General features: G+C 36.2%; 1 protein-coding gene across 2 annotated transcripts in view; it reads right to left on the bottom strand.

Moving 5' to 3' along the window:
• SNAP23 (synaptosome associated protein 23) overlaps positions 1,481-14,969 on the bottom strand; it is a 40,452-nt gene continuing 26,963 nt past the window's right edge. Inside the window, exons 6-9 of one of the 2 annotated variants that reach the window (XM_018054396.1) lie at positions 11,118-11,150; positions 5,380-5,538; positions 4,239-4,383; positions 1,481-2,896 (exon numbers count right to left, since the gene is read on the bottom strand). In XM_018054396.1, the coding sequence (XP_017909885.1) occupies positions 2,831-2,896; positions 4,239-4,383; positions 5,380-5,538; positions 11,118-11,150 (403 nt within the window). In that variant the 3' untranslated portion in view covers positions 1,481-2,830. The remainder of the gene's footprint in view (positions 2,897-4,238; positions 4,384-5,379; positions 5,539-11,117; positions 11,151-14,969) is intronic. The other variant, XM_005685542.3, reaches the window with a different exon arrangement.

Here is a 14,969-nt window from a genome sequence, read left to right on the forward strand (position 1 = left end):
AAAACAAATGAATAGAGAATAAAGAACCTGAGTATCAGTCTGAGAACTATAAATATGATTAGAAATGTAATTGAAATAACTTAGAATTTTAGTAAGAGAGTTAGGTTATTCCCTTTAAATGCTAAATAATAGCATTTAATGAAATTAATTCTGAATGCAATTGAGTATCAGATGTCTGGGAAGCTGAAGTTAAAATTATGGGGAGATTCATAATACATACAAGAGTTGAAATGTGGTAATGAAGAATGAATTAAAAGTGTGAAGGAAGAAAAAAAAAAACGGCACAATTATAGGGGATAAAGATCACTGTCATTAGAAGACTAGAAACCTGAAGAGGAAGCTAACCATTAAACAAAAAATTAAGTTCACTGGAGGATACCGTTTAACTCCTTCATTATGGGTCAGTTTTATGCTCAAGGTCACAAAACTAGTAAATAAACCAAAACTTGAACCCAGATGGTCAGACTCCAGAGCTTGTGCTAACCATCTCAGTTACTACCTTTCAAAAGTAATAGAAACAAGTTTCCAGACTATTACAGGAGAAAACTTCAGGTCAACAGCTTCTATTCCTAGTGTATTATGAGCCTGATTTCTAGGTTCTCATTCCTTTCTTCTCAGTAGCAGAAGCTTTGGAAAAGTATGTCATCTTGGATCCACAGATGGACTTTCAAGACCCATTTATTCCTGATTCACATGTGTATGCTTGTGTGTCTATTTCTCTGGAGAGACAGGCTGTGTTATCTTTCATCAAATTCACAAAGAGGTCCTTGACCCAAAAAGAGCTCCACTCTAGATAGAACAGCGGCTATCAGCAGTCTAATGAAATAAGCTCCTACATTTGTTGGGCAACGCTCTAAGTGCTTTACAAGCATTACACACTGAGTCTTCCCAGCAATGCTATGAGGTAGAAATCATTAATCCCTCCTTACACACAAGGAGATGGAGGCACAGAAATGGTTTTACAGTCACTCAGCCAGCAAGTGGCAGAGCTACAGCATAAATCCAGACAATCTGGAGCCTTAGCTTACACTTCTAACCAATTATATACTGTTGGAACAGCATATCTTCAGAACAATTTCCTTTGGCTGTAATAGCATTAAAAAAATTTTTTTAATGCTTTTAGGAAGGGCATTTATGTAAAGAACAGCCTACAGTGTTTTATACCTTCTTACTTTACACATTTACTACCACTTGCCAAACTATTCCTTTCAGCATGTGGCATTTCTGAAGGCCTAATTAAAATCTTGCTTTAAATATTTTCCTTTCAGCCTTTGAAAGTTTCCCATGTTAACTATCTCCTCCAAGAAGTAGGCTGTGGTATTCACCCACAACACTTTCAGTCGCTTGTATATTTAAGATCAAATGAATAAAAGACTAGTAATGATTAAAATGAACCTCATGACAAATCACAGATGCGGAAGTCCTATATTTCCAGTAAGCGTGGGAAGGATGCTAAAGTCAGCTCTTTGTGGCAGTGCCATTTGATTTATGGACCTTTGCTTTATTCAGTTTGTCAAATTAAAGCTGACAAAATTACGGCTTCCCATCCCCCCAAAGCAGTCACAGAAGCATATTACCTATTTGAAAAAACAATTCCATTAGTTACAAAATTTAATTGTAAGGATCAAACAGTAGTTATTTGTCAAACCAATCGACATTAATAGCCTTGAAGTGTGCAGAAGCTAGTTTTTAAATAAAAGTGACAAATACCGGTAAGATTCTTATAACACATAAACAAATGTGATTCTGGAAGTTGAGTACAAGAGAATGATAGTGCAATCATCAATAAGTAAACCAAAGGCATAATCTTCTAAATTATTTAAACAGAATAAATTCTAGTTTAAAAAAAGTTTAAAACTACATAAAACTCAAAGCAATCTAACTGTTTTCTACCTGAGATCAAAATAAGTTTTTTTTCCTATCTAAACATAATTTGTGGCATTGAGGTAAATCTGAATTCATGTGATACACTTTGTCAAACTTTTCCAAAAAATTTTAAGCCCTGCTGTAGAGAGAAATTCTCATGTTATACATTCATATTTACACATTTTTTCCTCAAAGACTAATGACAAATTTATGAGGTTAATAGGCCTGTAATGGGACCATGATACTATTAATAATATGAAAATAAAGCTACTCATTTATACCATGTGTTCCTATATGTGCAATATGAAATGGATCATAGAATCTATGTACAAAGTTGAATCACCAAGAGTTCAGAAATTAAGCTTACTTTAAAAAAGCTCGTTCTGTTCTTTTTTGGAGCAGAGGTTGCAAAGTTGTGATGCATAACAAAAACATTGTGTACCCGGGCTCCAAAACCAAACACTGGCCTAAACTGGCAATAACTGCAACTTAAAATAAAAATTAAACCCTACTAGATATTCACTGTGGTTACGCCACTTTTGGCTTTAGGGTCTGTAGGTTTTACTGAGGTAACAACCTCTTATCTCTTGCCTCCCCTCCTGTGCTTGCCCCTACTGCCTCCAGCTTCCTTTCATGTGGCTGTCTTTGGCAATGCTTCCAAATTTTGAAAGCAGAAGAACCTGCTAAAGTAAACGGAGAGGATGAAAAATAAAACTATAAATGATGTATGAAAATCAACCTAACTGTATGGACTGAGAAAGAAAATGCTAGACGGAAGACTAAGAATACCCTCAAGGGAAAATGAGAAAAATTTTTTTTAAATTGGGGACTGTTACTCCTAGATCTTCTTCCACACCTCCTGATTAGAAGAGTGTGGAACCAAAATTTCAAACTCTTGAAAGGTGATGACTTTGAAGGAGGAGCTAAGGAAGTAAATAAATGATAAAGAAGTACAGCAGTAGCTTTAGCTGTCAATGAGTTTCTTTGCTCTAGCATTGGCATTATCAATACGATCTTTGTTGGTATCAGCCTGGAAAAAAAAGAAAAAGATACCAGTATTATTTGACAAGGTTAAGTTGCTCTAATAAGCATTAAATTTCATATACTGAGAGTAACTGACATACTGAGAAAATTCAGCAAATAGTCAAAGTCACATTACAAAACTCATTTTGGGCAAGAAGTGACAGAATATCAAATGCATTTGAAAAAACGTGGGTGTATAAACACGACAAAGATATAACAGAACGTGTTAATATTTCGTGAGTTCTGTAACATCTTTCTTCACAGTTTAACGTGTCTGAAACTAAGATGCATCTTACAGTCAATTGCATTTAGATGCAATGAAAATATAAGAATACTCTTCTCTGCTATAGGTCTGGATCCTGTGGGAGTCCCCTGAGCCAAACCATAGAAATCTCATCTGGAGTTACCCTAGATCTAACCCAGAGACTGAAATAATATACCCCAAGATCTCTGGAACAAATGTACTGCCATCCACATCAATCTGTAAATGAAAACGATGGGTAATATGTAACCTACACCCACGTAACAGCATTGAAAATATCTGATGAACCACTCTTTGCCTGAGTGAAATCCATCATAAATTATTCCACAGAGAAACCCCAGTCTTTAAAGTATACTGAGATTTTAATGAAGTAACAAGAAGTTGTGACACTACCAAACACTGAACATGGTTTAATTTCAGCATCTTTTAGATCATATGGAGTAAAAAATAGCAACCACACTTCTTTTGCTATTCACAGGACTCTCTCTTGTTTTTGTGTGTCCACCCTACAAGAACCATTCCGCAGAACTGATTGCTACCTACTGACTCATGAGATGAGGATTTGGGAATTTACTAATTTGTTACTAGCTAACACAATAAAATTCCAAAAGCTAACTCGCTCATTCAGGGGAAAGACAGCAAACAAAACACCCTGACAGCTTACAGAGAGGTTAGAAGAGATTGTGAGTTTCATGGGTGAAATTTTATTATTCTTAATAAATTTAATTTTCATGAATTTTAAATAAAACCAGTTGATCCCAAGGTCTTGGTTTCAAAATGAACCAACAATAAAGTTATTTTAGTTGCTTAGTAGTTCAACAGAACTACTTAGCTCAGGCAAAATAAAAATTTTAACAGAAAATAAAATGAACCAACCAAGTAAGAGACAGGAGGACCTGACTGTTGTTTTTCAACATGTTAGAAATTCATCAAAACTGTAAGGCCGGTGGGGACAGAATCTTATCCTTGTTGTTCTCCCTGAGAGTACATAGCACAGATGTCTGTTACTGAACACTGTACTCAATGTCGTTTGGCACAAAGGCACTGTACATACTGCCATTTTCCTGTGGCAGTAAGAAGCTCTTACCTTTTCTGTGATCCGATCTATTTGTCGGTTTTGAGCTTCAATCTCATTGCCCATGTCCAGAGCCATGTTTTTTAGGTTTCCTAGGATACTGCCCACTTGAGTCAGGTTCTCTTCCATTTCATCTTCCCTGGCATCATTTGTTATACTATTACAAAAAGACACTTAATTCAGTACTTTTGGGTGAATTATACATGGACTGAGTCTGGATTTAGTTTTTGTAAAAATAAACAAATTGACAGCAGCAACCTGTTAGACCCAAACAGATGCAGGTTACCATTATTGGGAAACATTCTATAGTGAAAATGGAAAGGCTGATTCAAGAGATAACAATGTCTTAAAGCCATTTAACAGAAGATGAAGAAATGACTTAAGAATAGAGGTTTTTCAAAGTGTAATTCCCAGCATAACCTGGGAACTTGTTAGATATGAAAATATGCCAATTCTTAGACTACTCCAGATCTCCTGAAGGGACCCCAGCAGTCTGTTTCACTAAACCTCCCAGATGATTCTGATACACACTTAAGTCTAAAGAACCACTGCTCTAAAAATAGGGTTGTAAAATTCTGGCTCAAAGTCAAATGCTGCCCATTACCTGATTTTATCCTACAACAGAATTGAGTAGTTATGACTCAGACTCTATGGCTTGGAAAACCTGAAATATTTACTATCTGACCCTTTACAGGGATATCCTTACAGGGATCTGGCCAACTCCTACTCTAAATGATACATTTTAATCACATCTTATTTACAGAAATAAAACATGACTACCTAAATAATTTGTAAAGTACTTTATAAAGAAAAGTTAATCCATCATTTAAGGTCAATAATCCCAGTCACCATTTTGTCAGAAGGCAAATTTTAAAATGGAATAAGGGAATTCCCTGATGGTCCAGTGGTTAGAGCTCAGAGATTCCACTGCAGGGGGCCCAGGTTCAATCCCTGGTTGGGGAACTAAGATCCCACATGCTTTGCAGCAAAAAAAAAAAAAGACCATGAAAAAACCAACTATCACCGCCCCTCCAAAAAAGAATAAATGCTATTTCTAACTGATAAGTTACAGTTCATAGATAAATACACCCAACCTCCAGAGAGAGACATTCCTTCAGGAAAAGGGTAAAAATATTGGGAAGAGCTAGCATACCGTTTAATGTATCCCCCGCTGGCTGCTCCTGCAGTCGCTTGTTGAGGCTGACCATTTGTCACTCGGCCTGGCTGCTTAGATACTATATTGCTAGGAGAGTTGTCTCCACCATCACCCCATGTTGCTTTATAGGCTTTACTAGACTCAAAGTTCTTTGTCCTATATAAGAGTCAGGAGTGTAGAGATACCAAAAAGGAGAGGGAGAAATATCATAAGTGCTTGTTACCTTGGGGATGTCGTAGCACCCTTAGCATAAAAGTTACATGCAGCTAGATCTAGATTATCTATACCATGCTCCATCACAATCTAGGGGAGAAAAAAGATGAACTGTGTAAGCCCACCAACATTAAAAATAAATTTTTGAAGGTTAAAATACTTTTACCAACTCTTCACTGAGGAGTTATTAAGTAGCAAAATGTAATTATTTGATTCTTCAGGTTCCCCTAGCCTCTGACACTCTCCAGAAAAAAGGTTTAAGGACACTAGAAAAAAATTAGGAAAGATGTTCTGGGATGCCTTAAGGGTTTCTTAGAAGCATCTCAGAGGTTGATGAGGGATGAAAGAGAGAGAATGGGCAGTACTTAGACCTCAGCTGCCCACTTACTTAGACTGTAATAGTTCCACCTGACCCATTTTTTAAATTTAGAATTGTTACATTAAATTCTTAAAAAAAAAAAAGTTTTCTTAACAAACATCATGAAGAAAGGCACAAATTATTTCCAAACTGAACAGATAATGAATGAGTAACTTGGCTACACTGTTACCAGTCACAGCTGTCTCCTTTGGTTTAGGGCTTTTTCATTTAAGCGTTTACTTATCCACCTTAATAAAAATTGATCCTAGATCCAAACCTCTTAGAAGTAAAAGTATATGCTTTAGATTAACTGATATAACCAAAAATTAGCCAAAGTCAGAATTTTACCATGGAATTTGCTACTTAAATTGGTATAAATGGCAAGAAAAGGAACCCGGTAAAATGACTTTTAAGTGGCTATTACAAAAAACACAAAACTTTTTTTTACTGATTACTTGGCTATGTAGTTTCTACTCACACAATTTTAGTTTTTTCTTTTCTATAAACAAAAAGCAATATATGGATATGTTGGTTTCTGATTTATCCCATGATACATTAATGAGGAAGTTTTGAAATTGCAAAAACAGAAAGATTTTAGGAAAGTAGTGGGTCCTTCCTTAATAGGATCATGTGAGAATTCATTTTTGGCAAACCAAGAACTGGATCTTAGACCTTAATCATTAGTGCTAAAGAAAGGGTACTATATGTTTAATTAATCAATCTATTTGGTTAGTAATAAGCCATGTTAAATCCTTCCTGGAACAAGGGGGGATACAAATTATTTAAATGAATATTTATATATAATTTCTGTTCAGTAGAAAACCCATTTACATGTATTCTTTGTTAACAAGATACATGTTATCTAAATTCTCAGGCAAAATTCTAAAGCAGTGTAATAGTAACTAAGCAAAATAAACAGGATATAGGTTTATCAGAAAGTTAACCAGAAACATTAATAGAAATAATATAAGTGGGACTCTTACTAGGATATCATATTGTAAAACAGGTTAAATAATGAGGGCTGGAATTCAAACTGTCACTAAAGAATAAGACACTGTGCTTCGGAGAGTCTTAGCACATAAGCACTGGACTAGGGCAGGATTTGTGGGCTCTTGGTCTAACAAAAGAGTTCCAACCTCCTCAACCTTAAAAAAAATGATATTTGAAATTCCTTCAACTTCTGAGAGTTCTTCCTTCAATTAGATATAAAGGGCATAAAGTACAAACAGATTGTTTTAATATAATATTATGAAAGGTTCAATAAAAGCATAATTTAAAACAAAATCAGACTGGTTATCAAACTCTTCCTTCTTAAGAGGACTGGATCTTTGAAGATGTTCTTCAAATATCAAAGGGAAAAGGTGCAAAAAGCTGACTTCAATTGAATTTTCATATTTATTTTCAAATGGATTGGGAAAAAAAGCTATACTGCTTTCTTTAAACATTTATGACATGTTCTGTATGTTTACAAAGCAGTGATCCTTATTTGTTGTTGATGGCATATCATCATCCCTTTTCAGCACCTGTATTCCAGGTAATAAGGCTTGCTTAAGATCCTGCCACATGCTGTTACCATGGAATTTCTCCCACTGATTTGTAAAGCCCTAAAAGATACCTGTTTTTGAGGGCACTGTCAGGCAGCTGTGTATCTAATAAAAACAATAATGATTTAATTAATTTGCCTTCCTTCAAAAGGTCTTAAGTGCCTTATAAGGTACTATTTCCCAAACTTGACTGAGCACCAAAGTGAACTGGATGATTTTGAAAACACAGGTAAATAGGCTACATTCTGAAGATTCTATTTCAGTTTGTATGAGGTGGAGCCAAGGAATCTTCTATTGTCACTATGGATTTATTTAAATTCAATAGGTCACTTAGCTGCCCAACCAGGGAAGAGAAACACTAAGAGACTTCCAATCTGTTGCAGAAGGAATATTTTAAATTACTCTGGTAGTCTACCTTAGTATTTCTACGTACTGGGACACTGAGGAATTAATCTGGAGGAAGCAAATGTATACACAAGGATTTTTCTAAGCCACAAGATTTATAGTAAATTGGAGGAACTAAAAAGCCTCTTGATGAAAGTGAAAGAGGAGAGTGAAAAAGTTGGCTTAAGCTCAACATTCAGACAACTAAGATCATGGCATCTGGTCCCATCACTTCATGGGAAATAGATGGGGAAACAGTGGAAACAGTCAGATTTTATTTTGTGGGGGCTCCAAAATCACTGCAGATGGTGATTGCAGCCATGAAATTAAAAGACGCTTGCTCCTTGAAAGGAAAGTTATGACCAACCTAGATAGCATATTCAAAAGCAGAGACATTATTTTGCCAACAAAGGTCTGTCTAGTCAAGGCTATGGTTTTTCCTGTGGTCATGTATGGATGTGAGAGTTGGACTGTGAAGAAAGCTGAGCACCGAAGAACTGATGCTTCTGAACTGTGGTGTTGGAGAAGACTCTTGAGAGTCCCTTGGACTGCAAGGAGATCCAACCAGTCCATTCTGAAGGAGATCAGTCCTGGGTGTTCTTTGGAAGGACTGATGCTAAAGCTGAAACTCCAATACTTTGGCCACCTCATGCGAACAGTTGACTCACTGGAAAAGACTGTGATGCTGGGAGGGATTGGGGGCAAGAGGAGAAGGGGATGACAGAGGATGAGATGGCTGGATGGCATCACCAACTCGATGGACTTGAGTTTGGGTGAACTCCGGGAGTTGGTGATGGACAGGGAGGCCTGGCGTGCTGCAATTAATGGGGTCGCAAAGAGCTGGACACGACTGAGCAACTGAACTGAACTGAACTGACTTGAATTCTAATCCCAGACCTGTCATTCAGTAGCTATAGAGTCTCATGCAAACTTCCATCTCTGAGCATCTTTTTCTTATATATAAAACTAATAATAATACTTATTAATTCACAGAGCTGTTGATAATTGATGTAAAATTATTCTGTAAGCATTAGAAAAATATATGTATATATTTTAGACATATTTTTGTTCTTTCATTTCAACCTCAATCTGATCCTTAGTTTAAAAGTTCATTGCTTTAAGTGCACAAATTACCAACTGGCATGTTTATTCTTCTCACCCATTACCATTCCTGAGCTTTGAGATCTACAACCAGCTGCAAATAACTGGAATATAGCTATATAAAAAGATAATGGGGCCAGGGTTGTTTCTGGTCTACAGTAAGAAAGAAACTGTTCTGATTTGCAACAAAACTCTTCTGCATAACAAAATTAACAGCCCCTCCGGGAAAAAAATTAGATTTCATAATAAAATGCTTAAGCAAATTTGTGGTAGATTTTAATGTAATTAAGAACTCCCATCTAGAAAGTTAGATTTACCTCGACTATCAGTTTTGAAGACTTTAATAATCTTTGTTGTGTTACTCACTCAGTTATGTCTGATTCTTTGCAACCTCATGGACTGTAGCCTGTCAGGCTCCTCTGTCCATGGAATTCTCCAGAATTCTCTAAGAATACTGGAGTGGGTTGCCATTTCCCTTTTCAGGGGATCTTCCTGACCCAGGAATCAAACCTAGGTCTTATGCGTTGCAGGCAGATTCTTTACTGTCTGAGCTACCAGGGAAGCCCAATTAATAATCTTTAAGTACCACATTTTTTTCAGATAAATATCACATTCAAAAAGGGCATGATTAAAATAAGAATTTGAAATATTCCCTAATTTAGGAAGCTGCTATAAATCTGAACGCAATAACTTTAATAATTTCTTTTTTGAGCTTTGATTGTCAACATTAGTACTAACAAAAACAGCAAAAAGAAAGCCCAATATTAGCTATAATTCTTTCATACCAAAGAGAAAAGGGATCAAACAAATATCAGTTGTGGGACTTCCCTGGTGGTCCAGTGGTTAAGAATCTGATTTGCAATGCAGAGGACATGGAATCCCACATGCCAACTACTGAAGCCCATGGAGCCTGCAAGACACAGGTAGAGACTCCATGTGCCACAATGAAAGATCTCACATGACTCAACAAAGACCCCATGTGCTGCAGCTAAGACCTGATGCAGCCAAATAAATAAATATTTTTTTAAAATACCAATTGTAATGATTACAAGGGTGTACATGTGTGGGGAGTGATCAGATTACAAGAAAAAAGAAAAAGAAGAGCAAGAAACAAAGGGTAGAAATCAAACAATTTTCTAACATTTAACTATGGTCTTCAAAGTTACCATAAAGATCCAAAATTAAGGAGTCAAAGATTATAGTAAGCAGTAGGCTAACTAGAGGGTTAACTTCCATAAAAAGTTAAGATTGGTTAGCTCTGCATTAATTCAATATGAAACCAGAGCAAGCTAACATATGACATAAAAGGTATCATGGAACAGGTGATAACATATAAAGAAGGCATACCTTTATTTTTTAAAAGGAGATACTAGATATGGTAACATTTTAAATTTATACCCCCCTTGTTCCAAATGGCATTTAAGATGACTTACTTTGGCAATTAATTCCCAATTTGGTAGTGACCTAAATCATGGGGAATCCAAAATCATTAGAAGCAATACTTTAACTGAGGAAATCTTGATTCTGGAGCCAGAAAATAGGAAAACCTAACACAAGATAGGAAGCTGAAATCAAAGTCCATGTATTTAGACTAAATCCCCTTACCTTTGATCAGAACTAGAATGCAGCAATTCTCTATAAAGATCAACCTATTTAAAACTTCTTAGGAAATTTTAGGGGTGTTTTTAGTTTTATAATCTTAAATTTTTTTTTAGCAAAAACTTGGTATCAGAACCATTAGTCAAAGGATGTTATTATAAATTAAGATCTTGTCAATCCAATCTTCTGGCAAACCGCACTCATCAAGAACAAATTCACTTTACATTACACAGCACTGCACAGCTTTTAGAGTCTCCACCATTCACAAAATCCATGCACATGCACAGAAAAGTCATCTGAAGCATCACCTTTAGACAGCAGGTTAACAGCCCAAACTGCACCACAAGACTGCATCTTACAGTTCCCTTTGATGAGTTACTGAGCTCAGCTTCTGATGTTAAATCTTCATTTTTAGTAAGCAGATTAGAAAGGAAGAGATTAAGTGAGAGAATGAAATACAGGAAGTAGTGAATGCCATTCAAACAGAACAGAAGCAGGTTTAGAGTTTTCAAAACATGATGCATTTAAATTCCTGCCTGATTTCATAGAAACAACCAACATCTGAGAATCTAGATAAAAAGAAAACAAGAAAACTATTTAAACCAGTGTATACTTCATTATTCCTAAGAATGTCTGAATAATGATATTCTGCCCTAAAATTATGAGAATTAACATGAAAAGAAGGCAAAATATTCAACATTTTGTATCCCCAGTGAGTAGGATGAAGGAATCATTCATACGTTGACTAAAATACAGTAATCCAATATTTATTTTAACAAATCAGAGCTGAATCTTTATACCGTAATATGACTTAAGATTCAACAGTATAAAACCTGTAGTACCAACTTTCAACTTCTCTAGTAAGGTTGCCCAGAAATACCAACCTGTCTTGAAACTATGTGCCATTATGTTTGGCAATATAAGCACAGAATGCAAAGAGGCAAGTTAAGACAAAAGACTACTTTGTCTGACAATGGTTAAACTGGGACATTAGGCAGTTTACAATTCTGAGAAAGTGAAAAGTGAAAGTAAAGTCGCTCTGTCGTGTTCGACTCTTTGTGACCCCATGGACTGTAACCTATCAGCCTCCTCTGTCCATGGGATTTTCCAGGCAGTAGCACTGGAGTGGATTGCCATTTCCTTCTCCAGTGGATCTTCCCAACCCAGGGATCGAACCCAGGTCTCCCGCATTGTAGACAGATGCTTTACCGTCTGAGCCACCAGGGAAGTCCCATTTTAAACCTGCCTCTTTTTAAACTCTTGTTAGTTAGGATTTTGACTTATTAGTTACTGACAAAGGGAATTTCCCAGTGGTCCAGGAGACTCAGCACTTTCACTGCTAGAAACCACAGTTCAATCCGTGCTCAGGGAACTAAGATTCTGCAAGCCACAAGGTGAGGCCAAAACAATAAAACAAGTTATTGACAAACACATAACATTTTTAATAAGGATCTGTGCTTTTTGCTTTTAGGATTCAAATAGCAGCAAGCTAAAAGAATGGCATTTATTCACAGTTTTAAAGTTTAATCCTGGTAGTCTGTTTTTAAATTCTAGTAGTCCTTTAAAAAGAATGAGCTAAAATTAAAATTTCCTTCTCTTATAATACAAGGTTCTGTTAAGGGAAGCTATTTCCACGTTTTATTAGAAAAAGATCTGTTGACATGGCTTCAATGAATACCAGTGAACAAAAGAAATCTCAAAGAACAAATCTACTGAAGACATTTTCTAGATAGCAATACATCTAACAATAGTAGCAACAAAAAGCTTCATTCTTTTCTTGCCAGTCAAGCAATGTAGCATCATACAGTTAAAAACTAGGGCTCCGCCTGGTTTTGAATCTCAGCTCTTCCACTTGCTAGCGTAGCATTCTGGTGCCTCTGTTTCCCCATATGTAAAATGGTGATAATAAGAGAAACTATCTCATATTAAGGTTACTGTGAGGATTACATTTCAAGTGTTCAGGACAGTAAGAACCTAAATTAATATATAGGATCACAAATCTGATCCAAACCTCTGGATGAGAGACATCTTGAGCAGTACCACATAATCACATATATCAATATTTCTGCAGTGAAAGAGATTAACATTACATTAAGTGGGATAGATTATTAAACAGCTTCAGTTCAGGTTACAATTATAGCCTAATTAAAAACAAACCTTTGGCTTTCAGAAATTTTTAGATTTCTAAATGGCAGATAAGAGATTATGGACCTGAACTGTTATAACTAGTACCACAATTAGTACTAGCTTTATACAGAAAACTAAGATCCTGTCTCTGCCTTGAGAAGCTCATGTTATGGCTATTTATATGATAAGTCTAACTGAAATACAGATTAGCAGATAAGCTTAGAAAGATCATGCCCCTGGCAAGAGTGAAAGAGATACCATAGAGGGCAAGGTGTCAACAGTATAAAGGAGAAATGGGTGAAAGGAAGGCAATTAAAATCAGTCTTTAAATTGAAATTCTACTCTCTTCTCTTCAAGGAACAACTGTTCTGTTATAGAAGGCTGTTGATTCCATATGTTATGAAGAGCTTTCTTCTCCTGACCCATTAGGAAAGGGCTCTGCTGATGTTAGAGGCTGAGAATGGACTGCTTTAAGAGCATACTCTACCTACTGTCCAAGAAAATCCTGCCCATGTTTGGCTGGGTACACAAAGAAAAATAAAAATAATACTTCTATAGCTTCATTTCCCACTTTCTATGATATCAGACCATCTCAGGATTTATTCAGAAATAATTTGCTCTAGGTTCTAGAGGGAACTTCCTCTTCTTTGCTTTTCTCTTAATACCTATCTCAAGGAAGTTCATGTACTATTTTTTCCCCCTGAACTCTTCCAAGAGCATACACAGAACATAGGAGAAAAGCATAAGTGAGTGTGAAAACCATAGTTAAGAGTTTAGATCAAAAAGTCTGTGTGTTTCTAACTTGTTTGCTTAATATGTTAAACTCTGATTTATAGGTGATTGCTATTAAAATATACCCTTTTGGAGAGTCAACCAAGGTCTAAACAGGTCAACAGACTTGTCTTTCTTAGTTTCTTATGCCTAAACACTAAAGCTGACCAATAAATAATTTAACTATATTTGCTCAGGTAGAAATAGTACAGAGAATATTGTCACATGGAAACACTTAACTGAAAGTATGACAAAACAAAAGCTCCTCCATTCCTAATTCCTTTAGAGGAGTAAAAAATGCTGAGTCTGTAAACCTTTGTATCTTGGTCTTGCTTTATCACAGTGGCTGAGACAACTGGATAGTTACAAAGCTCTTTTAAAACTGAATATGCTTAGCAGAACAGATAGTCATTTAATCTCCAGACAATGTCATTTTGGCCAAAGGTGAAGTTCAAAGTTGAGGGATGACTTCTCATCTTTGTCTGAATACACATATTATTTGTCAACACATGGAGGTTATTTTATTCAAGATTAAAGAGAGAATTGAAATATTAATAATAAAGTCGCTAAAATGAATGAATTCTTTTTTGTCAAGTATTATCTCATACACTATACACAAATATTTGAAGACTTCTCATTTCCTAGTTTACTAGAGGCTTCAAATCCTCAGCCTTCTTTGATGTTTCTTTCTTCACATTTGACACATAATCAGTTGGCTTCCCTGGTGGCTCAGCTGGTAAAGATCTGCCTGCAATGCAGGAGACCCGGGTTCGATCCCACCCACTCCAGTACTCTTGCCTGGAAAATTCCATGGACAGAGGAACTTGGTAGGCTACAGTCCATGGGGCCATAAAGAGTTGGACATGACTGAGAAACTTGACTTGACTTTCTTTCTTTTAGTTGATTTAAAGAGAATCCGACTTATACTTTTCTCTCTAATCTTAATGATAAGGTTACAGCTCACAGGCCTAGTTTACAAAACGTTCCTAACTGGTCTCCTCATGTGCAGTTATATCCTCCACTCCAATCAATCAACCCCCTAGGCTGGCATTCAAGTTCCTTTACTGCCTACTTATGTCTTATTTTTCACTTCTTCTCAATGTGAATCATGTAGTACAGTTGAGTCAGGCTCCTCTGTAGTCTTTATTTGCATTAAATCTTCCACAGGAAATGTCTTTTCACTTTTGCCAGGCCCATCCAGATCTTTCTAATCATTCAGAGCCCAACTCAAGTCCACTCTTTCCTATAAGATGAACTCCAAACTAACTTTTAGTAGTTCTGTACCCTTGGCCTCCACTGATATCATAGATCTAGCACCAGATTTCTATAGCTTCTACTTTCTGCTACTCTGTCTCATTTATCCAACCACATGCTAAGTCCTTTGATGCCAAGATCCAAGTCCTTTATTTCCTTGGCCATCCCTCATGTGCCTACCACAGAATATATGTTTTATTAATTCTCCTTATTTGAAAGGAAAAACACACTAATTT

This window comes from Capra hircus, chromosome 10, assembly GCF_001704415.2.
Source record: "Capra hircus breed San Clemente chromosome 10, ASM170441v1, whole genome shotgun sequence".
NCBI lineage: Eukaryota > Metazoa > Chordata > Mammalia > Artiodactyla > Bovidae > Capra > Capra hircus.